This window comes from Microtus pennsylvanicus, chromosome 15, assembly GCF_037038515.1.
Source record: "Microtus pennsylvanicus isolate mMicPen1 chromosome 15, mMicPen1.hap1, whole genome shotgun sequence".
NCBI classification, from domain to species: Eukaryota; Metazoa; Chordata; class Mammalia; order Rodentia; family Cricetidae; genus Microtus; species Microtus pennsylvanicus.
In genome coordinates this window covers 12,788,846-12,815,674 of record NC_134593.1, presented here as the reverse complement: position 1 = coordinate 12,815,674, position 26,829 = coordinate 12,788,846, and the positions used below count along the sequence as shown (strand labels likewise).

General features: G+C 42.7%; 2 gene segments (V, D, J or C); both read right to left on the bottom strand.

Annotated features, from left to right (window-relative positions):
* LOC142836109 (T-cell receptor alpha chain constant-like) overlaps positions 1 to 26,829 on the bottom strand; it is a 417,115-nt gene that overhangs the window by 250,750 nt on the left and 139,536 nt on the right.
* On the bottom strand, positions 668 to 1,433 carry LOC142836110 (T cell receptor alpha variable 38-2/delta variable 8-like). The segment is given in 2 exon segments: positions 668 to 1,125; positions 1,368 to 1,433. Coding segments are annotated over 2 exon segments (384 nt in total).

The following is a 26,829-nucleotide window of genomic DNA, read 5'->3' as shown; positions in this document are numbered from 1 at the left end:
CTTTGATATGACCGTGGGATATTACTTTGGTGTGATTATGGGATATGAGCATAAAATTGGTAGTGTAGTAGCTTAATTGAGAAATGTCCCCCTAATCTCAGGTACTTGATCCCAGCTGGTGATGTTGTTCGAGGAGACTCAGGAGGAGTCTTGTTGGAGGAAGTGTGCCACTGGGGGCGGGCTTTGAGAGCTCACTGCCCCACACCACCGCCAATTTGCTTTCTCTTCTCATGCTCATGGCTGAGACGTGAGTCCCAGCTTCCAGCTCCAGCTGCCCGGCCTGCTCCCTGTCACCTGCTGTCACGCTGCCCTGTCATGGCTCTAGCTCTCTGGAGCCATAAGCTCCAATAACCTTTTTCTTCTCTAAGTTGCCTTAGTCATGGTGGTTTATCACAGCAACAGAAAGTAATGCGTAGAGGTAGTTTTTAGAATAATTAACAAATTGAAAGACTTGGACAAAATTGTCAAAGAATAGCTTTAGGTTAAGCTCAGGAATTTGCTTGATCACAGTGACATTGAAAATGTCTGACCCATCCTATGCAACACATGCATTTTGACAGCCAACAAAATACTACATGTGATTACACTTTGCAGAGCTATACAGCTTTGTGCATCCCTTATATTTTATTATTGTTTTGAGACTTACAGCGTATAGAATTATGCCTGTGTTTAATACAGTTGCTTATGAGTAATATTTCCTCCAAAGAAAAGCAAGTCTTCCTGTGCATGCCACTGGTACCCCAGCCACTTCCTGCTATTTCCGCACAGACGCTGAGATCTGAGGTTTCTGTTAGCCCCTCTCTGTTGCCTGTGTCACCGTGCCTCTCTCCATGAGCGCGCAGAAATACATCGCAGCATCTTCCATGTGTAAGTCTATTATCTCCAGGCTGAAAGACTTTGCTGCTATCTGGAAGTTTACGGAGAAACGGTCCGCCTTTGCGTTCTGCTGCCTATAAGCTTCCTGGCGAATAACGAGAGTCATCCGCCCTCTTTGCTGTTTGTACCAGAACAAGTTATAATTACTAGTATCATTTGTGTCGTAAGTGCAGTCCAGGGTTGCCGACTCTGCCTCCTGCACGAGCTTTTCCTGCTGAGGCTGAGTGACCGTCTGGGCCATGCTGGCTCCTGTGGAAAGAAGAGGGAAACGACTCCACTGTGGTATCTGTCAGAGAGAGAAACACTGTCAACCTGGTTCCCGTCTTATCTGCCTTTCCTCCTGATTCCAGTGCCAGGCTGCCCATACCAGCCTTTTGCTTCCAGGAAGCTGGGCCCAATGAAGCCGGTCTCAGAGCTCAGTGCTGTTAACTTTCTCCCTACTTCCCATTCCTAAAGAATACTAGTAAAAGCAAATGGGTTTGCCCTCCTACCAAGAGAGGTGGAAACCAAGAGCGTCCAGAGCAAGTATGGCCACGCCATGTTGGAAGCTAGATTCTGATTCAGTTCTTGCTGTCAGCTAGACTGGAAACACCACACCTTCAAAACAGGAAGTGGTAAGCCGAGGAGCCTGTCATTGACATCTGACTTAGAAAACTTGTCAATCTGTTTTATCTTCCTCTCAGAGAAACAATCTTTCTCAAGTGAAAAAAAAAAGACATGGTCAGAACCAAACATTCTCTGGAATAAGAAAGAAAAGAAGAAAATGATAAATTGTGTTTGTAAAGACAAAATGGGGGAAAAGCCAGGTGTGTGGTGCACACTTTGGGTCCCAGCACTCTGGAGGTAGAGATAAGATCTTTGACTTCAAGGGCAGCTTGGTCTAGGAGTGAGTGGCAGGATAGCCAGGGTGGTGTAGAGAAACCCTATCTCAGAAAACAAAAAGTCAAGAAACAAAAACAAACCCAAACCCAAAACAAGCAAAAACTTTGGGTGGTGGCAGTGTGGATACTGAGAAGAGAGTCAAGGCTAATGCAATGATTAAGTTTTCTGTACATGTTTTTCTTTATCCCTCCTCTTTTCACCCCATCCCCTTTCATCTCTCTCTTTCCGCTCCTGGTTCTGTCTGGAAAGTTGATATCAAAAAATAGTCTTTGGGTTTAATGACAATTCGTTGACCAATAATTTAAAAAATATCATATGTAAATGTGGACTTGTGCCTTGGTATGTGTATGGAGGTCAGAGGGCAGCTTTTAGAAGTCATCTTCTACCTTGTTTGGAGGCAGGATTTTCTCAGTATTTCTGCCACTGCGCTGTCTAAGGCAGGGCAGTGATCCTAGGTGATTCTCCTGTCTGCACCCCCAGCTCGACATGGGAATCTGGGGATTTCAAATACATTTTATTGTGTCTAACTTCTTATGTGGTTTTGGGGATTTGAACTCGGGTCCAGGTTGTGTAGCAAATGCTTCACCCATTGAACCATTTCCTCAGGCCCATGACCAGTAATGCTTTGATGGTTTGAGACATGATTGACCTAATTCTAACAGTGAGAACGCTCAGATAATGGAGAAAGTTGGAGCCAGGAATTTCAATACTAACTGTATTGTTATCTGTGGAAGATATTTTTTCTTATTGTGAGAGATGCCTGGCTTTGGCTATGCCAAGGACTTTTACCACACTGGTGGGAAACATTATTGTGAAGGGTTTTGCCAATGTTTCTTCATGATTTTGTGGAGGCAAAAAACCCAAACAACGGAACAACACGGCTTATTGATGAGCATCGTCCCCTGCACTGCTGATAGCTCGTCATCAGCTCGCACTGTTCTCTAGACATGCGTTGTTCCGTGAGAGAGGAAAGGGCACACATTACAGCCCTTATTCTATAATGAGGCACCCGAACAAAAGGAGAATCCACAATGCAGAGCATCGTGAATCTCATTTCCATGAATTTTCTCTACCTACAGAATCCGTGTCACCCAGCTGTCGTCAAGGCCACCTCCACAGCGTCAGGCCTTCTGTAAAGGCCTCTCCTCCCCTCCATAAAATCAGACAGGGAATAGAAGATCAAATTAAAAGCTTCGAAGAGTGGTGGCTCTAATTCTCCTGTCTTGTTTGTTGTTTCCATTTAGAAAGCTTAGTCCATGGTGGTTTTTTTTTTCCCCCAGAGATGTTTTCAACAGTGGAGGATTCCTTAAAGCATACTTTTTGTTCTACTTACTGTCTTGTGGTGGAAGCCATGGGAAATTGTTAGATATGTTATGGGTCTACAGTTTTCCTTTACCTGCCCAGCCTCCTATAGGAAACTCTAGGTGATGGGACTGCATTCCTTACAAAGTCAGCCCAGCTCAGGTGTGAATTTACTAACAAAGGTCTCCTGACGGATGCTTTCCTGATATGCTGTGCCTGTCGGGGTGGGGGTGGGGGGTCTCAGATCCAAAGCTCCATCTTGTTCTTGATAGCTTCTCCTGGCTCACCAGGCACAGCCAATAGAACTTCAGAATCTGACAGTCACCATCCAATCATGTCCCAGTAAAGTTACTGAACTCTGAAGATTCAGTACAATGATGTATGCCACCGAACTTTCAAGTGGGCAAATGTAATGTGAGGATAGGCAGAGGGCAATCCATGAAAGGTTCCTGTATGCAAGCTTAGCCAAGCAATCCCACATGGAAAGTCTGGCCACAGGTTTCTCACTAGAGTTAGACATAAAACTGAAGAAACACCCCATGAATATCGTACACCCACTGCCATGTTCTTATGAGAACTACAGATGCAGAAGGCAGGCACAATGGCACCATGGGAAGAAGTTACCCTCTTAGCTGGCAGTTGACTAAAGAACACCAGGGTTCCCAGGCCTGAGCACCATCTTGAGGAAGCAGGTACATTCCCTGGTCAGGGGAGGGCCCATAACTAGGCAATAAAGATGGTGAACTTCCAAGATAACCCAAGATCACTTGCTTCTTCCTCCCCTCATGAGCTGAGACAAAAGCCTGTAAGCCTAAAACAAGGGCTTTGTGGGCTTTTTCTCCTGCCACCAGGCCTCCTGCAGATGGCCTGGCTGCACAGGTTCAAGTCCAATCAGGACATGTCACAGAACAGTTGTGTGTTACCTGGTCATCCCATCCTTCTTCAAACTGATCAGCCCTAAGCTTGAGGAGGAAAACTCTTCGGAGACCTAAAACCCAGCCCTCAAGAGTAGGTGGGAGTAGATGGGAATGCTGTCCCCTCTTTTAGCAGAAGGTTTTTTTTCTCTCTCTGTATGTGTCTGCTGCATGATACATGGGTTTCTTCATTTTTCTTTCACTACTGCTCCTGCCTGCTCCTGTCTGCTGTAGTCCAGAATTATCTTCTGCTACCTGTTGAGCTCATACCCCCCCCCCCCCCCATGGCCTTTTACTTCTTTAACGGGCAGAAAAAACAGACCTGATTAAGACAGCTAGATGGTAACAAGCTCATACTGAGTGTCCATCTAACTCAATTCTTAGATGGAAATAAAGCAATCAAAATACTTTGGACAAGTTTCCCTAAAAGGTTTACGTCATTCACTACAGTAGCTTATGATTTATCTTGCCAGAGAAGGCAACAGAGACTGTTTACTCAGCCCGAGTACACCCAAGTGTCCCCCAGACAGCCTGACTTCTGCAGCACAGGTGACTGTGAGGTCTAATGGGAAGGGGATGGTGGACCAGATACTCCAGTGTGGAGGGACAGCAGCCCCTCGTCGCTCTGGTTAATAAGGACAGAACCAGCCTTGAGTGTGGGCCTGAAACACTGCTCAGAAACTCACAATGCATCCCTTTGTGGGTGGTCAGTTAGGAGGCATTGGAGGCTAATTTACTTAAATACATAATGTTAAGGAGTTTGTGGAAACATTAATTTCTTCTTTGTGCCTTCTGTAAAAGAGAGAGACCAGTTCTCAACCCTATAGTGTCCCGAGAAAATGAATCTTAGGTTCACATGAGGACTGAAGCTCCCAGATAACAGACATGGCATCTAGAAGCATCTCTGTGTTTCAATCTTTTGAAATTCATGGAAAATTTAGTTGGGGTAAACGTTTGACTCCAAATGTCCAGATACAGGGGGATTTGTATCTGTTCTTTGGGTGTGTATCAGTGATGTAACCTTTTTTTTTTTTAAAAAAAAAACAACAACTTTTGATTCTTTGTGGATTTCCCATCATGCATTCTGATCCCACTCATCTCCCTGTCCCCTCACTTCTGCCTTCTGCCCTAGCAACCTCTGCCCTACAAACAAAATTTAATAGTAAAGCCAAACCAACCAAAGAAGAACAAATAAACAAAACTTGGCATGAAGGCTGCAGTGTGGCCAGTGAGACACACGATGACCCGTCAGTTAATCTATCTTTGCTTGTGAGTGCTCACTGCAGGGAGTCATTGCCCTGGCATCCGGCTTCTGCTACACTCTCGATCCTGGGCCCTCACTGGGACTCCTCCTGGATATCCTATCATTGCCTTGTGTCATGGAGATGCTGTAGCCTTGGATCTGCAGGTCTGGCCCTTCACATGCTCCAGCAGTTCATAGATGAGCTGGGTGTTGGGATGGGGTACCTAGCAGTCCTGGCTCTGGGCCTGGGTGGTAGCTGGGTTGGTCAGCCTGCCAGCTTTCCCCATCATCACCATTTGGGGAAGCTCCCCAACACTGCACAGGCTAGCTCCTCCAATGTAGCAGACAGCAAGGAGCTGGGTGTTTTTCCTGCTTTCCTAGCCTTTTTATAGATCTTCTGCAGATAACTATTAGTACAAGGAAGTGGCGCCCTCTTCAGGTCAAGGACATAACTACTTATCATTGGATTTTAGGGCCCACAAGACGGTGGCTCATTATAACATTGACAGGTGACTAAGTGATTTTACATAAATAGTGTATGTTTCTGAGAGAGAGGGGGAAAGAGAGAGAGAGAGAAGGGAGAAGAGAGAGAGACAGAGACAGAGAGAGACAGAGACACACACACACACACAGAGAGAGAGAGAGAGAGAGAGAGAGAGAGAGAGAGAGAGAGAGAGAGAGAGGAAAGATACTGGCTCAAGGAGATTATAGGAGATCGAGACAGAATTGGATTGATAGAGTATTCTTCAATGGCTTCTGTCATTAAAACAGAGGCAGCTTCAAGGATTTTTAAACAAGAAGGCTAACTGTGTGGGTAGGCAGGCTACCACTTAGAACATACCGTTATAGAATTGACAGAGGAGATTTAGGGCTAAATTATTGATGAAGGTACAAATAGGATGAGAGGTTTGGAGTGGTCTGAATGTCCCAAGGCAGGATCTACCAGAATGCCTCTGAGCTGAGAGAATGAGAGTTAGATGGGTTGGAGGGGTTGGAGATTCTGTAAAAGGGCTGTGAGCAGCCTGGTAAAGAGCTTTAGCTAAAACCCAGAAGTTAGGGATTCAGATACAAAAGTAACTGGAGAGGCATAGAAAGGAGAGAAGATCTCAATTAGTTTCGGAGATGGGCATGTCCTAGGTTAGAATTTTGAGGCCTTGAGGAAGTAATTGTGGTCTTAGAGGGACATTATAGTACATGCCAGACAGAAATCGAAGGAGAATAGAGGTGTGTTGTAGAGACGGGTTAGAAGAGGGACTACTGAGTGCAGGCTGCCTCCATACTGGAGGAGGATGCTGGGAATGAGCTTGAGCAGGTTGTGAGAAGGAACCTGGCCAAAGAGCTGCATCCTGGAAAGGACTGCCAGGGTACCTGGGTGACATTTTGTATCAGGGTCTTTCCAGAGATAACTGTGTAAAGGTCTTGGCAAGAAAGGTCAAGGGGATGAGTGAAGGAAGCATCTTTTGAAATCAAGGACTGAGAAATGAGAAGTGGAAGGAAGTTGGGTAAAAGGGTGTCAAGGGAAGGAAATTAGCTCAGTTAATTAGGTTTAAGTCTTGGACAAGACCATAGGATGATCTGGCCTTTGGACTTCCTGAATAGCAGTTCTGTGGGGGAGAATTAGGAGGCCATAAAGTTTAGTCTTTGGGAAGGCTGACAATTACAGGTTTAAGTCCCTTCAGTCCCTTAGGCATGAGTGGATAGTGAGATAATGGACAAGGATGGAGGGGTCCTGTTGCTTACTTAGGAGCGGAGTACAGTGGGTGAAGTACGGAGTGAAGAGGCATCTCAGATCCCAGGATTGAAAGATGCCAGGAGAGTTAAGAGAGTTCCTGGCAGGAGGAGGGCCTAGATGGCAGAGTAACAAGAAGTGGTCGTTTCTGGGGGTCCAACAAGGAAAAAGTAATAGAAAACTATTCTAGAATATCAGTCCAAGGAGAGGTGTTGGACATCCAGGAAGGAGCAGTAATGAACAGGAAAAGGAGTGTCCAAATAGACTGTGTGGCACATAACTAGATACAGTCTATGTTTTATAGGAATGCCTTCTACCCCCATTGCAGAGAGGGAACTCTTTCAGGGATCCAGCAAATTCAGGTAAAACTATTACTAAGCTCCCACTTCCCTGCAATCCAATAAACATGGCATGGTCTTATAGGCTATTGGCAGGGTTACTAGAGTTCCCTGAGGGTGACAGTGGTGAGGGTGACCATTCCTGGGCTCCCATCAATCAATAGAAGTCAATCCCAGAAAACTCACTGGGCTCTAGTTCAGAAGTGGACTTTCAGAACCTGGTGGTTTGCTGAACACAATCTGGTTTCCGGTGTCCTTTTCCCCTACAAAGATGGCAGAGGTGAAGATGTGACTGTGGTTTGGTGTGGGCTCTTGTGCAGTAGCCTGCTTGGCTATGTTTAAAACAGGCCTTGGGTGGGCCAGATGTGAGAGGGGAGGTCTTTGAGTGTTCATGGGGTTACCCCTGGGCCAAGGCTGATGCTAGCATTTGCTGTTTAACCTTATTTGGTTTGAGTTGTGAGTTTTGAGAGCCTCCTCTTCTATAAAGGGCCTTGAAGTCTATCTCCTTTTTTAGGTCTCCAAGGAATGTGAGGGCTGTCCTCTAATCTTTGGGACTTCTTTCTAATACCAGGTGCTGACAGGGAACTGAAATGGAGGTAGAGATGTAATCTTCCTTTGACAATGTAGGGAGTGAGAATTGTATGTTTAATCATAGTTTCTGGGAGGAAAATGAGGCCGGAGTTTTCACTGGTGCCCTACACAATCTCTTTGAGCTCATCATAGTTGGCCACCTTAAATACCGTCTTTCCGATTCCTACCAGGAAGCACGCAATTGGAAAACCCCATTTTTGGAGAGCCTTCTAATTGCGTTGGCATCCTAGTTACTTTTCTGTTGCTGTAGTAAAATACCATGGCCCCAAACAACTTAAGGACAGCAGGATTTGTGCTAGCTTTCGCCAGAAGACAATTCAAGGAGGGAGTCCTGTGAGAATTCTTAGTGCTTGCCAGAAAACTCCAAGAACACAAGAAAAGAGCATTGTGACCTCAGTTTCTTCAAAACACACGATTGTTCTTGGAATAGAGTTTTGTGCTCCTCCTAGGTGTAGTGGGTAGGTGTGAGCTTATTTCAGTTGTTGTTATTCATTTGTCCCTATGGAAAAATACATTTATGCCCCGCTCAGCTTGTCGTTGTCATTGTCCACTTTACTCTTGTGATTCATCTTAACCCTCAGAGTGTAAACTGTCTGAGGCTCTGAATAAAGTTGGCTCTTGAATGAGACCTTCGTCTGCCTCATTTTTAGGCCCTGTCCTTCCAGGTTCACAGCCACCTAGAGTGGTAAAGAGGCTTGCAGTTCTAGAGGAAAAGAGTCCATTGTGGAAGAAAAGGCATGCGTGATGGCAGGAGGAGGTTGCTGGCTGGTCACACGAAGCAGAAAAAGGGAACAAGAAATGGGGTGAGGTGGGAACCTTCAAAACAAATGTCCAGTGACATAGCTCCTCCAGAAAGGTTTCACCTCTTGAAGTTTCCCTAATATCTCTGTAGTGATTTGAGTGAGAATGGCCCCATAGGCTCATGGGTCTGAGTACTTGGTCCCCAGTTGATGCCCCAGTTGATAGAACTGTTTGGGAAGGATTAGGGGACGTGGCCTTGTTGGAGAAGTTGTGTCACTGAGGGTGGACTTCAGGGTTTCAAAAGACTCAACCCAGTTCTGGTGTGCCATCTCTCTTTCTTTACTTGCCACATGCAGCTCACATTGTGAGTTCTCTGATGTTCTTGTCACCATATCTGTGCTCCACCATCACGGACTCTAACCTCTGAAACCATAAGTCCAATTAAACACTTTCTTTTATAAGTTGCCTTGGCCATGGTGTGTTGTTACAATAGAAAAGGAACTTAGACAGAAGTTGGCACCAGGATATTGTTATGACAGGTCTGACCATGCACTTTTGAGCAATGTGGAAGACTTTGGACTAGGAAAGAGGTCAGATCTGTACATGAGGCTAATGGGCCATCCTAGAAGGAGCTCGGAAGACAGTAGTGCTGAGAGCAGTGTGGACTATGGAGGCCCAGATGAAGAGGTTTCAGAGGGGAACAACATTAGCAACTGATTAGAGACCATTCTTGTGCTATTTTGGCACAAGTTACTGTGGCTGCTTTCTTCCCAAGGCTAAATGGAAAAGTAATGGACTAATTCATTTTGTGGAGGAGATTTCAAGATAGCCAACTATGACTAGGGAGAGTTATGGAGAAAATGTTGAGGGGGAAGGATGTAGAAGGGGTGGACACTGGCTGTTTCTAGGAGTGAGTAAAAAATGGTGAGAAGAAGAGACAGGATGTCTGGTGATAAACACCTCCTGCGGCCAGCTATTATCAGGGGTCTGCTGGGGTGATGGCAGGGGTCTAGGCAAATGTGCTATATTATTCCTGAAATGCTAAGTACTATGGTTTCATGAATTTCTCATAATTTAGCCAAAATAGAGAAACTTTTCAAAATGTTCATGGCCCACAATAAGTAAACCCTTTGTGTGGTGAACGGATGTACATCTAGAGACAGCAGTTTGGCAAATGTGACCTTAGCCATTTGGGGGAGAAACTGCTCTTGCCTGGACTGCTTCACTGGGTATGCAGTACCCACAGAGAGGTGACCGCTGAACTTGCCTAACGGTGAGGTGGTTCTTCCAGGTTCTTGCTTTTAAGCCAATAGAGCCTAGTGTTGTGGGGAAAGGAAACACAGTTCCTGAAAGTGGATTCAGCGAGCGAGATGAGGTGCTTCAACTCTACGTTTACTTACCTATTTCTAAACTTGTGCCTCAGTGCCATGTACTGGTCAGTTATTCAATGAATGTTATCAGACCCTGGAGGACAGCGTCACAAACACCAAGCACACTACTGGAGTTGGTGCTTTAAGTTTCATATAGCAGGTCACCCCATCATTCTTCTAGGCCATCTCATGTATGTACCACAGACATCATCTTGCCACTTCCTCCATATTTGCACAGACGCCGAGATCTGAGGTTTCTATTAGCTCCTCTCTGTTGACTGTGTCACCGTGCCTCTCTCCATGAGTGCACAGAAATACATCGCAGCATCTTTTAGCTGTGAGTCTGAGATCTCAAGGCTAAAGGAATTCGCTGCTCTCTGGAAGTTCACCGAGAAATGGTTCTCCTTTGTGTCCTGCTGTCTATAAGCTTCCTGGCGAATAACGAGAGTCATCCGCCCTCTTTGCTGTCTGTACCAGAACAAGTTATAATTACTAGTATCATTTGTGTCGTAAGTGCAGTCCAGGGTTGCCGACTCTGCCTCCTGCACGAGCTTTTCCTGCTGAGGCTGAGTGACCGTCTGGGCCATGCTGGCTCCTGTGGAAAGAAGAGGGAAACGACTCCACTGTGGTATCTGTCAGAGAGAGAAACACTGTCAACCTGGTTCCCGTCTTATCTGCCTTTCCTCCTGATTCCAGTTCCAGACAGCCCATACCAGCCTTCTGCTTCCTGGAAGTGTGGTTTTGAGTCAATGCAGCATTTTTACTATTACTCCTCCCTCTTTCTTCAAAACCCTACATGCCAAAGGAATAAGACCCACAGCTTACTCACCTAGGCAGGTGGTGATCACAACTGCCCAAGGTGAGCTGACAATTGCCATACTCCCAGCTGTCCCCTGCAGGGCCAAGTCTCCTGCTCTGATGTTTACTGGCAGTTCTTCAAAGCAGGAGATGCTTTCACAGGTGGGTGAGTGATTATATGTCATCAAGGAGAGATCTTCCTGGCCCTTTGTTGTTCTGTTTCTCAGAAAGCAGGCCTATAGTTTAAATGAAAGTAAATAAATAGTGAGGTTTTATTTTTTTGACAGGATGAAAAGAAAGAAGATATGGAGTTAGAAAATTTCTTACAAAAATAACACAATCAAATATGCTAGGTAAAACATAATTATGGACAATACAGCATACCTGATATGCTAAGGTATTCAGTTGTTCACATCTTCATAATTTCACAAAGTGACAAATGAGGAAAAAAAGATGTTTCTGAGAGAAAAGAACTGACTAGATTCAGAAATAAATGGAATAAATAGAACATATAAGATCTAACTGTGCTTATATTTTCCAAAGATATTAAATGTCTACCCCAAGAAGCTCTGAAGTAGTGATTGCAGACATTCTCATCAGCGTAATTGCTGTAGATGGTTTGATTTGTATTCCGTTACTCTTAAAACTCATTTTGCTCTGAGAAAAGATGAAATAAGAACTCTAGAAAGCCCCTCACTATCTCATTAGCTTTGTGCTTTTCCAGAACAAGTGGCAAAGGTCTATGTAATTCCAGGGCTGGAGTCCCACGCTGGGAGCATGGGCTGGAGTTTTGGCACATGACGGATGCTGTCTGGGGAGCACAGACAGGTGGCTACGTGTCTCCGCTCACAGAAACAGGCAAGGAATTGGGAGGATTGCAACTGATGCTGAGAGAAGTTACTAAAATCTCATCCTCTCCAATGGTGGTGATGGAAGGGGCGCTCAAATTTATCCTCATCATCTGCATCCTGGCATCATGATTGGAATTTCTGTATCTTGAGTTTAGGCCCCCTCAAGTCAGCACCAATATAGAGATTTGTGAATAAGTACCTTATTGCAGTTGCATTTAATGAAAGTTGTTTGGAGGTAACTTCGGAAGGGAAGGAAGATAATACGTGTCAGAACGTCAGCTCCCACTGTAGTGAACTGGAGAACAATATAGTGGGCATGTCTGGGAGACATTGGTAGTATAACCTTTGGGATTATCCTAAATGAATCTTGAGGAGGCTGGAGAAATTACCTGTGGACTTTTCCATCACTGATTAGTTACTGCTCTTACGATATAAACTCTGGTACCTTTAGAATTACCCAAATGTTATCCATGTTGCTACCCTGGCCAGAAAGTGGTCCTCAGAGTCACTAGAATTTTCAGCAAGTAATGCCCAGTGTGCAGAGGTAACCACCACAGAGGTGAGTAGGTCACCATAGCACCTGTACAATAGGTCCCCAGACCTGCTCAAATCTCCTTGTGCTTTGTGGTCTTACACTCCAGTGTTTGCAAAAGAGACAGAAAAGGTTAGTGGAACAAGTTGAAGTTGCTACTGTTTATTCCACGACTGTAATTCACATTTATTTTCTCCCAAATCATCCATTCTTAATTCCTCTTACTGTCTGAGAATACTTACAGAGTCCTAGATTTCTTTCTTCAAGAAACTACCTAGGCTTCCATTCCCGAAGAGTTGAAGTCCCTGGTTATTCTGCACTCGTTAGGTCATAGTTGCCACACTTGCCTGTGTATAGTAACTTACGCTACAAAATGTCCACGGCCATTGTAAGGGTAAAAAATGTAAATGTACAATGAGTTTTCGACGTATTTTCCCGACTCCTATTAGAAAGCTGCAGCCTCACGTCTTCATGACGATCCGCATCAGCTGTGGAGTTCCTAGGAACAGAGAATGTCTGTCAGCAAAAGCTGCAGGCACTGAGAGAGGAAGGTCCAAGGGAGAGGCTGTATGTATTGCAGGTGGCAGATCTGGGAGCGTAGGGCTACTCAAACCTGTTGGAGACCAGATGACATCACCGAAGCCCCAGATGTTGGAAATGGAGTGACAGGGTACGATATTTGTACTTCTGGCTTTTTGTCTTGTTTTGGTCAGAGCATTCCTTGTTTTACCCCCATCCTTCCCTTTGGGAATAGGAATGTTTAATCTCAGCCACTGTCTGATGGAAGTATGTAACTTGCTTTTGATTCTGCCAGGGCTCATAGATAAAACTTTAACTTGAGTCTCAGGAAAGACTATGGGGTTTTGAACTGTTTCTAAGACTATGAGGAATTTTGAAGTTAAACTGACTATATATCAATTATGAGTTGGCCATAAGCCATGTGGCTGGAATATTATGGCTTGGGAGTAAAATGTTCCCAACAGGCTCATGTGTCTGAACAGTGGGTCCTCAGTGAAGGGTGCTGTTTTTGAAGGTTGTAGAACTTTTATTTGAGACAGGGCCTACCTGGAGGAAGTGGGTCCCTGGGGACAGGACTTGGAGATTGCAGCAAGACCTTACTTCCACCCCCATCTCTATTTCTAGTAGGTACTGAAACCTGCGCAGAGAATACCACAAGTTTAGGTACCATAGGTAGGATTAGGAAGACATTGCCATGCCTTCCCTGCTCTGCCTTGAGCCAAGATTATCCATTGAATTGCTTCTTGTGCAATATTTGGTGTCAGTGATAAACAATAATAAGGCATCGTTCCCTATCACAGGCTCAGCTGTAGCTACTGGAGATAGGGTAGATGTTTGTTACCAGAAGCAGCTAAATCTTACCTGGTAAGAGAAAACCCTATTTCTGAGGTAACAGCAAACCTTGGTTCTGTCATCTTGGATGATCTATTCATAATTATTGCTGAAGCAAGGAGACGGATATAGACAGACAGAGGCTGACTGGCCGTCTTTGTATGGATCATCTTATCCACATGGCCACTGAGAGCATCATCTGTAGTGGACTCTCCCTGGTGGCTCAGACACGAGAAACAGTGCTCTGAACACCTGGTGTCTCTGCTCACTGCTCCTCTTCCATGCACCATGCCTTCAGCACAGTCTCCCACAACTCTCCTCCCTCTCTACCTGCTTCAGATCCTGATTCTAGAAAAGACCAAGGCATTTGCTGTTTTCCAAAGGCCCACGGCTCATTATCTGCAAACACAGCCCTAACTTTCTCCCTGGTTTGAACTCTGCTCTCAGGAGGTAGCATCTTTCCATCGCTCCCTCTTCTCTCTTTCTCCTTCTCTTGTAAGTTTTATGCCAGTTCCTGTAGGTTTTTATACTTGATCTTCTAAGCTAATCTTTTTGAAATGTCAAATATATTTTCTTTCACAACCCAATTGGATGGCTCTGGCTTTCAAGATTTGTATTGTGACATCTTTGTAAAAGACTAAAGCAAGTTCAAAGGCAGGCATTTATGCTGGTCCTTTGGTGCTTTCTCTTTTTGGTATTGACTGAGAGTTTGGGCTTCACACTGAGATGCAAACTACCTTGGACAGTACCTAAAGGCATTGTCCAGTAGTGTGTGCCCTAGAAGGAAACGTTTCCATGGTTTTGCAAGGCCTCCCCACATCTTCCTTTGCTCATAGAAAAACTGAAGGAAGTACTCTTGAAACCCAGATGAGAGGGTGTGTTCTTGGGCCTCTCAGCAGGGTTTAGGTAAAGGCTGCAGGTGGCGGAGGGGCACTGTGTGCTCACTCCACAGAAGAACAGAGTTGAGTCTTGGAGCTTAGCATCCTTTGCAAGCAGGGAAAAGAGCTGACTTTCTGTATCCAGCCTGGTTGTGAATCTCCCACTGATCTTCTCTCTTACACTTGGAAACATTTGTATCAGGGTGGTGAGGCCCCCCTCAGGGTCCTGCCTAAACCATTGGAAGACATTGGAAGCTCTGTCTCGGTAACTACAGTCCAGTGCGAAGGCCTCACCTTCCTTAGCTGTCAGGGAAGGAGGACTCTGTTGCACCAGTGGTTGTCCATTTGACCCTGTGTAAGCAGGAAATAAAGAGATTTTCATTCATAAAAAATGCTTTAATAGCCAAGATTAGATACTTCTTAGAATAAGACCCATCCTGTCCCGACTCCTCTATATTTCACTGCCAAGGCTGTGTGCTTTTTCTTCATGTGCATTTCCTCCCCCACTTACCACTGCCCCCACTCACAGGTCAGCTGCACACAGAGGAGAAGCAGTGAGCCTGTCAGAGAAGAACCCATTCTTTCTTCTTCCCGGAGCATCAGAGGACGGTCTGGGGGCTGCCTCTGGTGGTGTTCAGTAACCCTCCCCATTGTTCTAGCCTTGTTTCTTTCATCTGGGCCGTCTGCTTTCACAGCCAATGAAAACCTTCCTGTCACAAGAAACAGTGCCTGCCCTCCCTGTGGTGACTCTCTTTCACCTCCTTGTAGGTGTCAGCTGTTACTTCTGTCACAAATCAGAAATTTTAAATTCAACCCCACTTCGTTGTTCTTTAACACAAGGTAACTAAATCCATTAGATTAAAAGGCAGAATAGAGAGAGGAGAAGCAAAGGAACAAAATCCATGTGGTTAATACTATCACACAGCTAGAAATTGTCTGAAAAGGTGACCAAGTTTGATGTATTCCTGCAAAGCAGTTTGGAGTTATGAATTATTGGACATTTTCTTCCTTAGCGTTCCACATCCTTAGGGTTCCAAATTAAATCCTTGTGACATTATTGTTGTTGTTGTGCAAAGGAAATGCTAAATGTGTCTTTCTTCTCCACCTCTCTCCGAGAGCACTTTGGAAGTATTTGAGTGATAAAAAGAAACCACAAACCAAACCAAAACAAACAAGCAAAAAAATCACCAAGACCAGGCATGATGGTGCATACATTTAATCCCAGCCATCTGGAGGCAGAGATAGGAGGATTTCTGAGTTTGAGGTCAGCCTGATCTATAGAGTGAGTTCCAGGATAGACAGAACCACAGAGGGACCCTGTCTTGAAAAACAAAACAAAACAAAACAAAACAAAGCAAATCACCAAATGGAGGCTGCATCGATTCTATGCACCACAAGTCCATTAAAGCAGAGAAATCATAAATTCATATGAAATTTGCCAAAACTTTCTCTCTCTCTCTCTCTCTCTCTCTCTCTCTCTCTCTCTCTCTCTCTCTCTCTCTCTCTGCGTGTGCCTTTGTTGGTATGGATTTCAAGTCACAATAGAAAAGTTTTAAATTTTCTTTAAAAAAAAACACATGGACTTTGTTTTCTACTGTGTATGCACAGTGGTTCACTATGCAACATGTTACATTGAATCTTAAGAGGGCTGTGTAAGGGATGGATTTAGCTGATGTAAAATGAGTTTGCACAAACTTGAATATTATCAAATTCTTTGTAATGTCTTAACGAATTGTTCCAGACTTTCTTCACACATCTACTAGAAAATACAACTTTTCATGATCAACATCTTTTAAATAAAATGGACCATGTTTTGTCTTAATAAGACAAACATTATTTAATAAACATTTTACTAATCCTTTGAGAATTTTCTACAATGTATTTTGATCATATCTGCCCTTATCTTAACTCCTCCCATCTTTCTAATACTCCGACTTCATGCCGTTCTTTCTTTTTTATTTTTTAAATCTGATAATCTATTGACTCCAATTTGTGTTGCCCATCTACTTCTGGGTGTCGAGATATCCTGTGGAGTGTGATCAACCATCCAGGGGCCACATCCTTCAGGAAAACTGACTCTGCCTCCCTCAGGAGCCATCAGTTGTTCAAAGCTCCCAAAGTAAAGATGGGGGCTGCTGAACCCCTTCCCACTCCACGAGGGATGTTAACTGGCTTCATCTTATGCAGGGAGCACGGCTGCTGTGAGTTCGCATGTGCAGTGGTCCTGTCATGTCCAGAAGACACTGCTGTGCTCTCATCTCTGGCCCCTCTCCTTCCAGTGATCCATGAACCTCAGGGAAGGGTATGGTATAGCGGTCCCAGTTGTGGCTGAGCTGTGCACATTATATTCTTTACCCTTAGAGCAGTTGTCAGTTTCCGTATTAACCGCTTCTACTGCACAAACAGCTTCCCTGAGGAAGTGCGAGAGCTGTGCCAGTCCAAGTCAGCATGGAGAAGAATGTAGGTGGCAGCTTGATGCTAGGTCCATTTAGCAGAATAATAGGTTCACCTATGAGCTTCCTAACTATGAGCTCCTAACTATTAGGACAATAGCCTCCTAACTATGAGTTCCTAACTATTAGGACTATGAGTTTCCTAACTATGAGTTCCTAACTATTAGGACTATGAGTTTCCTAACTATGAGTTCCTAACTATTAGGACTATGAGCTTCCTAATTATGAGCTCCTAACTATTAGGACTATGAGCTTCCTAACTATGAGTTCCTAACTATTAGGACTATGAGCCTCCTACCTATGAGTTCCTAACTATTAGGACAATGAGCTTCCTAACTATGAGCTCCTAACTATTAGGACTATGAGCTTCCTAACTATGAGCTCCTAACTATTAGGACTATGAGCTTCCTAATTATGAGCTCCTAACTATTAGGACTATGAGTTTCCTAACTATGAGTTCCTAACTATTAGGACAATGAGCTTCCTAACTATGAGCTCCTAACTATTAGGACTATGAGCTTCCTAACTATGAGTTCCTAACTATTAGGACTATGAGCTTCCTAACTACGAGTTCTTGGTCATGTTTTCGGTACCAGATGACTTTGTTATGTTCTCAGGTAGGAAACAGCTGCCTGCCATCTGGCTAACTTTGAACATGTTAGTGCATTTGCAAATGTAGAACTTCTTCTCATATTTAGTCTTGGGTACACGGGCAGATTGGGGGACTTACTCAATATTTCACACATCAGTTATCAGAAGCTCTTCACTTTGGCCAAAGTGTTCGCAGAAAGGGTGGTGAGATCTCAGAAGGAGCAAAAGTTTGTGGAGAAAGTTCCTTTCCATTTCTTGTATCTAGTCCTCATCCTGCTAATGCAGGTGCTTACCATTCAAGGTCATTTCCTTGGATGCATTCCCTGGGTAAAGCCCTGGCAAATCTAGCCCCACTTTTCTTTCTTTGCCCTTCATTCATATGATTATGAAGCAAGTGATTGAACCTCCATCCCGAGGGACTTGTGATCCTCTTGAGTGTTAAGTGGAAATGAATCCTTTGCCCCTTTTCAGGTATGGAATTATGAAAAACAGGGAGACTCCCTTCCCTGGCATTTCCCCCATGCTTCAGAATAAAGTTAGCTTTGTCCTGAAGATGAGAGTTTTGAGTAGGGCAGGACTCTGCCTTCCTCTGTCCATTCAATTTTTTGCTCGAGAAAAACCAGTCACAAGAGAGCTAGTGTGTGGGCAGTCATTGGGAATTTGAGTCTTGGCCACCCTACGCTGGGAACCATGAGATCACTTTTCACAACAGAGCAGGTCCTCAACTCATACCATCTCTGGAACACAAACTGCTGGTGATGCTTCTATTGTTTAAAGATTTTCCTCTTTGGTAAATCACACTCTTGCCAGGAATGTAAGAAGGGATGTTTTTCTGGTGAGAACCCAGGGGAGATGCCCAGCTGCTTGGAAGAAGTACTATTTACATGAGCTTTGTCCTTACAATTGCTTCTCTGTGTTCAACTATGAGAGTTTCAACATTCTAGACAGGAATCAGCAGAAGTAGATCTAAAAAAAAAAAAAATCCTGAATTTTCCTAATCGCTGATCAACAGGGGTTGTAGCAGGTCAACAATGAGTATTAATTTTATTACCTATAGTCCATTCCATTTAAACTTATGAGGATATTTTTCATAAAGTTACAAAATAGAACATTCTAATTGCATAGTTGGGAAGGCAAGAAAATCATATGATAAGATTTAAAATGAAGTAACTCCAGGGGGCAGTGTGTGATTGGCACCAGCATTGGTTACTGTGGTTGTTCAGAGCAGGAAAGGCCACAGCCACAGCCCGGTAGTTACCACAGGAGTCAAGAGACAATTCACACAAGCACTTTCATTGACACAGAAAAGGAGTTTGACCAAGTGGTCCTCATGTGTGTTAAAAGCATTTGAAACAAGAATGAAAAACAAATCCTTTATAAAATCACACATGCACCAGAGTCTCAGCCGTGCTTCCTCGTGGAAGTACTTGGAGCTCTTCTAGTGCAGAGGGAGAAGGCAAGGCTGCCCCACACCTCTGTCCCTAGTTAACACCATTTTAGAGCTACAGGCTAGAGAAACCAGGAAACAACAGCAACAGCAAAACGTCAGAACTATGACCTGGAAAGAAAGTTGCAAGATATCATGGGTACATACCTGGAAACCTGAAAGGGAACTAAATTGCTACCAAAGATGGTTTATATCAAGCATAGCATTAAAAAAATCTGTGCATTGTTCATATGACATCCCAAAAAAGACAGTTGAAAGAAACCAGAAACAGAGTACATTTCCTATTTCATAAAAGGAAGGAAATTGTCTTGTAAGTAAAGTCAGCATACAAAACTGAGGGTGTCATGGCATCTTTGTTCTGATTTACCCCTCTTGGCACCTTTCCCGTCCCTCCGCCCTCATCTTAGTCTCCCTTCTACACCCATGCATTTTATCCCTGGGTTTTCTTCCTTCCTCCCCTCTCCTTTAAGATCTCTTCCTCAACTTCCATTGTCCCCTTTCTGCTCTTATCAAACACACAGGGTGTGGAAGGAAACTCTTAAATGAAAATTAAGCCTCGTTTGACAGACAAGATAAATGGACTAGCGAATCTTGATTTAGGCCTAATCGTGCATGGGAACTCACATACGACAAGACCAGCAGTCTTGGCTCATTGTGGGAAACGACTTCGGGAAGAATGCTGGGGTGAGTTGAGTTTCTCTCTGCTGGAGACTAGAGCAGATATGATGTAATTTCTGTCTCAGTTCAGACCAGGATCCTGGCCAGACTACAGGGGTTCTGCAAACTTGGAGTGGTGTGAAGACTTCCTAAAATTGGTCTGCTGTGGAACATTCTGGAAGTTCAGAGGTCAACTTCTGTGGAGCATTCCGGAAGTTCAGAGGTTAAGCCTTCCTGTCATCACTTCCACTCAAACCACTGAAAGGAAGGAATGTGTGCCAAATCTCTGCTTTCCTGAATAGTACATTGTTCCTGGTCGGGAAAAAGTCTTGGTACCGAACAGACAACTTATTGACTTCGGGATTTTATGAGTAACAGAAATATGGAAAGATGGGGGTATTTATCAATTAAACATCAACCTCAAGGCAAAGTTCCATATCTTATTCATTCATCTGTCTTTGAATTGAGAATGAGATGGCTTGGATACCATTGGGTCCACCATGTAACATCCTATTTTGATGCGAAAAAATGATTCCAGACTTTTCCCAACAGAAAATAAACTTTCATGACTAGGCTGCCTTACAAAGCAGGTTGTGGGAGAAGGAGAAGATAGATAAGATTCCAAGACTTTCATCTGTCAGAATTAGGTAAATTATTTCCATTTTAGCAAGATCAGCAATGGTGAAGATAAATTTTATGGGAGGGAATTAGATGCTGTGTTTTTGCCATTCTGAGTGTCAGTTAGTCATGTATGGTAATGGCACCTAGGTGTCTTAGCTAGGGTTTCTATTGCTGTGAAGAGACACCATGACCACAGCAACTCTTACAAAAGAAAATATTTCATAGGTTTAGTCCATTATCATCATGGCATGGATCATGACAGTGCACAGGCAGACATGCTGCTGGAGAGGTGGCTGAGAGGTTTTATGTCTTGATTCACAAACAAGAAACAGAAAGTGGTATGTCTCACTGGACATGACTTGAGCATATATGAGACTGCAAAGCCCACCTCCACAGTGACACATTTCCTCCAACAAGATTATACCTCTTAACAGTCTGTTCCCTTTGGGAGTCATTTTTTAAACTACTACAACAGGCAGAACCATATATGAATATCTGCCTTTCAGCTGGGAAAGCCAGGATGGAGATGGTGAAAATCACCAGTGTATAGATAGCAATTAAAACCACATCTCTTGGGTATGATCATTTGAATATGGACATAGATTAAATATGTGCTTTGGAAATGAGCTGCAGAACACACTAACTAGAGGTCAGCAATAAGACTGGGATAGAAAAGGAGAGTGAGAGAGATTGATCTGGGGCTACAAGCAAACTGGAACTTGTGGCCACCTGGAGCTCAAGCAATGGTGTTCCAAGGAGAGAAGGGTGTTATAGCAAATGCTTCCAGGAGATTTCAACAAGGTAAGGAATGGTAAGATCATCGGAATTGTAGGTATAAAAACTCCTGCCAACCTCAGCAAGAGGGGTCACAGTAGACTAGAGGCTGACCAAAGTGGGCTCTCTAAGAGAAGGGAATAGGAGTAGAGGTAATGAACTTAGAATGGGTTTAGAAAGTTTGTTAGAAACACAGACAAGGAGCAATTAATTGCAGGCTCACTGCCCCTGCAAGCTCTTTTTACACACTGGACCAACAAACCCTGTTGTAGCAATCTGTCTTAAATACATGGTGAGAAATTTGGATTGTGTTTTATATTTAAAGATGCTTATGATACTGCTATTTAAATGACTGAAAATTGGATATGAGTTACTAGAATAGGAAAAACTAAGCAGTTTGTTATGGTTATGGTGGATCAATGATGTGGAATAGTAAACAGTTTCAAACTATGAATTCAAATCATTCACGATGTTGATAAAGAGATTGTTGAGGAGGGAACATGAATAGTAACATGGAAAAAAAGCAGACAAAAATAAAATATAGAAACAAGTATAAAAAAGGAGCCATCATGTCTCCACAGCAGAATTGTAAATTTTAATACTTTCCTAATTTGTTCTATCCTCATTGCATAAACCTGTGTATATACCTGTGTGGGTTCAACGAGGCTGTATTATCTCTAACATCTGTGATTTACTTCACACCACTCTGGTCAGTCTGGCTGGACAGTGCTTCTGTGCAATGTAAATTCAGATCTAATTAGAATAGCCTGCAAGTGTCTCTCTTCTTTTTGACTGAAATAATTATAGCTATAAATAAAAGAATTTCAAAATGAGACAGTATTTTGACTTTTGCTGCTCTGAGTGGAGCTAGATTAAGAGGCTCTGATGTACTAAGAAATCTGTCTCGTATCTTGGCATTGCCTTTCTCCATCTCTCTTCCTTTTCATTTTACCATGATATCTTAGTTAGGGTTTCTGTTATTGTAATAAAGCACCATGACCAAAATCAATTTGGGTTTATTTGTCTTACATCTAGGTAACAGTTAGTTCCTGAGGGAAGTCAGGGGAGAACTCAAGGCAGGGCAAGTGCCTGGAAGCAGGGAAAGCAGAGGCTGTGGAGGAGTGCTATTTACTGGCTTGCTTGAATGACATGCTAGCCTGATTCCTAAAACATCCAGGACCACCATCCCAGGGATGGTGCTGCCCACAGGGAACTGAACACTTCCACATGAAGCATCAGTCAAGAAAATGCCCACCGGCTTGCCCACAGGCCGGTCTGGTGGAGACATTTTCTCAGTTTAGGTGCCTTCTTCTCAAATGACTTTAACTATTAATCTAGTAGATTCCAGAATAATGGTAGCAGTAGAGGCTGTGTCTAACCTTATAGGTTCTTGGCTCTGACAAGAGTGCCAGGTACGGTTTGCATCTTGCGGAACAGGCCTTAAATTCAACAAGGAAGTGTCTCTTTGTTGCTGCTCTAATCACAATAGCCAGGAAATGAAAATAATTTAGATGTAATCAGCTGACAAATGTATAATGAAAATGTGGCACATTACACAGTAGAATATTATTTGGCTGTTAGGAAAAACAAAATTTGCCAGTGTGTGCATGCCTTTAATCCCAATACTGGAGATGCAGAGGCAGGTGGAGCAATGTGAGCTTAAGGTCAGCCTGATCAAACAAAGCAAAAAGAAGATTATGAATGTCAAAGGTAAACAGATAGAGCTGTAACCAATCATAAGGTAACCTAGACTTAGAAAAAGTGTCACGTTTTCTCTGAGATGCAGGTGGTAGCTTTGAAGCATGTGCTGGAGGTTAGGAAACTAGTAAGGGGCTGGGCAGGAGGATGTAAAGGGAGAGGGGTTAGGATGCAGTTCTAGAAATGGGGACTGATGTAATGGGAAGGGTTGAATGGGTTGGGGAATAAGAGGCCACTAGGGTGAGTATGGGAAGGGGTAACTGACACTAAAGGCCTCTTGAAAAAAAGATGTGTAGAAACCTACTACTGCCGGCAACTCATAAAACATATTCATGTACATATAAAAAAGAGTTTAAATGGGATTGCCTCACAATGAAGGCAGGGGAGGGGAGGTCAATTCACTGATACCACAGGCTAATAAGTAAACCCAGTGCCAGGAATGGATTACCTTGTTTGGAGTTGTCCAGGGGTTCCCATAGACCCCTGAACATCACAGACTATTGTCATTGCTCTTGGTTCCCTACAGAACTTGATAAGACTTTAGTTTTGAAGATATCACAAGCTCACATCACAAGAACACGGAGCAATCAAACTGGTATTGATCTGGAAACATCATCTCTCCTGGCAAGATTTCACAGTGCTGGAAGGTAATATGCAGGGCACTGTGGGAGGAAGCAGTCATCAGTCTTGCCTATCTGCCAACTCTGTAAGCTTCAGTAGGTACTGGCCTGACAGGATACTCTAACTGGTGCAATAGTGTCATGGATTTTATGGGGTAGTCAAAAACTTCCTCCTTCTCCTAAACTGAATGTTAATGAAACCCCCAATGTTGGACACTGATTAAGATCTAAACATTTTTCAGAGTAGAAACAAAAACTAAAACACAAATAAAAAATCACAAGGAAACTATGTACATCTACTGACAGGAATCTGTCCTCAGAATGGTGTATTCCCCTATAATTTCCCTCCCTATGCCTAGCCTCTTCTGCAGTGGTTTCTAATTTTATGTGTTGCGCTGCTAAATTCCAAATTGTCCCCGACAACCAGTCATACTTAAGATGTTTTAATTATATAAATGATTTATTATTATTATTATTATTAATCTTTGAGATAAGGGATTAGGTAGTTTAGACTAGATTTGAATTTACAATGAGCCTGCTTCTACTCAGTTGCTGGAACTTGCTTGTTAAGATTTTGTTGTTAGTAAGTTTATTCTGCCTGGAATGTGTTTTCTTCATATCTATGCATCACATACAGATTCAAAGTACAGCTTCTGTTCTTTTGTACAAAATCATTTTTTTAGAAAGCCATATATGAGCACTGTATTTATATCATTCCTCCTCCCTCTCCTCTCTCCAGCTCCTCTCATGATCTCCCTGTTCCTCAACTCCTCACATTCATAGCCTATTTACACACACACACACACACACACACACACACACACACACACACACAAAGCTTGCTGAGTTTATGTGTGTTGGGTCTGACTTCTTGGGATTCAGTAATCTATCAGGAGGCTCATCCCTGGAGAAGACTAAGTCCTCCTTTCTCAGTGGCCATTAATTTCCATCTAAGATTGGAGCCTTATGAGATTCCCTATCCACACTGGCACATTAGCTAGTGGGGTTGTTATGAAGGTCTTGTTAAAGTACCCAAATGGTTATTGTTGAGACCTCATGAGTCCAGCTTCCCTCTCACACACAGAAGACAATTATTGTGTTTTATTTGAATTTTTTGAATGCACAGAGAGAAATTTCATTGTATGGGCTGCTAAGCTAAACCAGCATATATGTTTTAAAGGTATCATGACTTCCAAATTTGGGTATAATGATATGTTGCTTTTGAAAAGAGGTTCTTATTTTGTCTCCACAGAGGATGAGAACCTGTGAATTCATTCAAATCTAATATGGTGATGGGCTGAGAACCCCTGAAAGGTTGCTGTGAACACCATCACAAGGAAAATGCTTTGCCCAATAAACAGCAGGAAACAGTTTGGAGAGAAAAAAAACTATGCCCATATTCCCAAATATTGTTTATAATTGTTTGTTTACATTTAAAGGGGGATATGCTATAGAGATGATTTTTTTTTTGCATTGGTTTGGATCTTGCTTTATTGATACAAACTTAAGGTCAATTTTGTTATATATGTGTATTTCTGATCTTGATTAAGGTATTGTGTTTGTGTAGCTTATTTGAAAATGTAATGAATAATTAAGAAATACAGCTTAATAGATAATCATCTATAATAGTCAAGCTTGTAGTCATGTTAGTTAGATTTTTCTAGGTGTATAGAGATATATTTCTATTAGATAGGTATTCTTCAAATCTTTCAGAGACCTTCAGAATATGGAATTTAAAATGTTTAAGAACTTAAGACTTTTCATGACAATGAGACACATCTGCTCCTGGCATCACCAATCTACTTCAAGAGGGCATTGAAGAAGCTCCTTATGGAGTTTGTTAGATGAACTAGACATGCAGGATCCACAGAGGAATGACTGCTGAACTTACCTAAAGGTGAGATGACCCTTTTGGGTTCCTGCTTCATTAAAGAGTCTGCTAGACATTCTGCAGGACACAGAAGAAAATGACTAATAAACTGCCAATATAGGTGGAACTGTCTTTGAAAAGTCTGTTGGGTACTATGGGCCTGTAGGCTGAAGATGGATGCCTCAATACAGTAAAACTTTGGGTGACTGTCCAGGCAGCGAGATGTCTCTGTCATTTCTAGCATTTTGGAAGTTGCTTACAATGTACTTCCTTTTTACTTAGATAATATATCTTTTTGGAGTCCTTGATGGAGTTGAAGAATTTATAGTTATAATTTTCCTTAGTTAAGATAAAAGATAAAATAGATAGAAATATTGTAATTGCAATTCTTATTTGATACCTGTTTTGTTATATGTAATTTTACTATGTTAAAGTTAAAGCCTTCCTTTTTGTTAAACAGAAAAGGAGAAATGGTTTAGGAGGTTCTTCTGTCTATGTGTTGTTTTCATTGGTTAATAAAGAAACTGCCTTGGCCTGTTAATAGGGCAGAACTTAGGTAGGTGGGAAGATAGAACTGAATTCTGGGGGGAAGAAAGCAGAGTCAGAGAGACACCATGGATCCATTGCCAGAATAAGACATGCTGCCGAAACTTAGCTGGTAAGCCACTGCCACGTGGTGATACACAGATTAACAGAAATGGGTCAAAGTAGGATGTAAGAGTTAGCCAATAAGAAGTTAAGAGTTAATGGGCCAAGCAGTGTTTTAATTAAATAGTTTCTGTGTGATTATTTCAGTTCTGAGTGGCTGGAGTGAACAAGCAATCTGTTCCCTCCAACACTGAAGTGCAGTTTGTATAAAGTTGAATGTGACTTTTAAAAAGTACATTGCAAATTTAATAAGCTTTTTGGTTAGTCAGTTCTGTATGCAGTATAAATGTCCTTCAGTATGAAATGTCAAATTTCGCTTTTCTTATAAGTGATATCATTTTGTTATTTTTTTCTGTAACATCTCTGGAAAAATGAACATTTCACATTTCTTGCATGATTTCTTGTGACATGGAATATTTTATCTCATAGCTGTCTGTTTTATTTAAGAAAGCTTCAAATTATAATTCTTCCTTATGGCGAATGGAAATGTGCTTTTATATGACTGTGAATTTCCTTACATGTAATATAACTGGACATTTATGCATTCAGCCATTGTTGGCTTGTGATTAGTAGCTTCCAAACCTTGAATGTATCCACTAGGTTTAAATGTAGTGAGGGGTGCTTTCTTTTCCTATTCAATTTTCGTGTGTTTTCTGTAATGATCATGAAATACAGTAGGTTCTTTTTCCCTGTGACATTTTCATAGCATTTTGTGTTTGTTGATTCTTCTCCCCCCCCTACTCCCCCATGCTTGCACATGTATCTTATTACCTTTTCACCTTTCCCCCTTAAAGCTCCTTTCTCTCTCGTTCCTTTTTTAGCTTCATGACCCATATCCATGCATGCATGTATATTACGTCAAAGATTAAAAAGGTATTTATTTTGAATGACTTTAAATGGCATACTAGGATAATTAAAGACAAACTTGAAGTATATAGATAATAATCGTTTGCACTGATGTTTCTCCTTTAGGTGTGTGTCTTTGGTGATTTGGACTACAGAATGCTCTGAAGCTGTCTGGATGCCGTGTGCTCAGGCTGGCTCAGGACCCACAA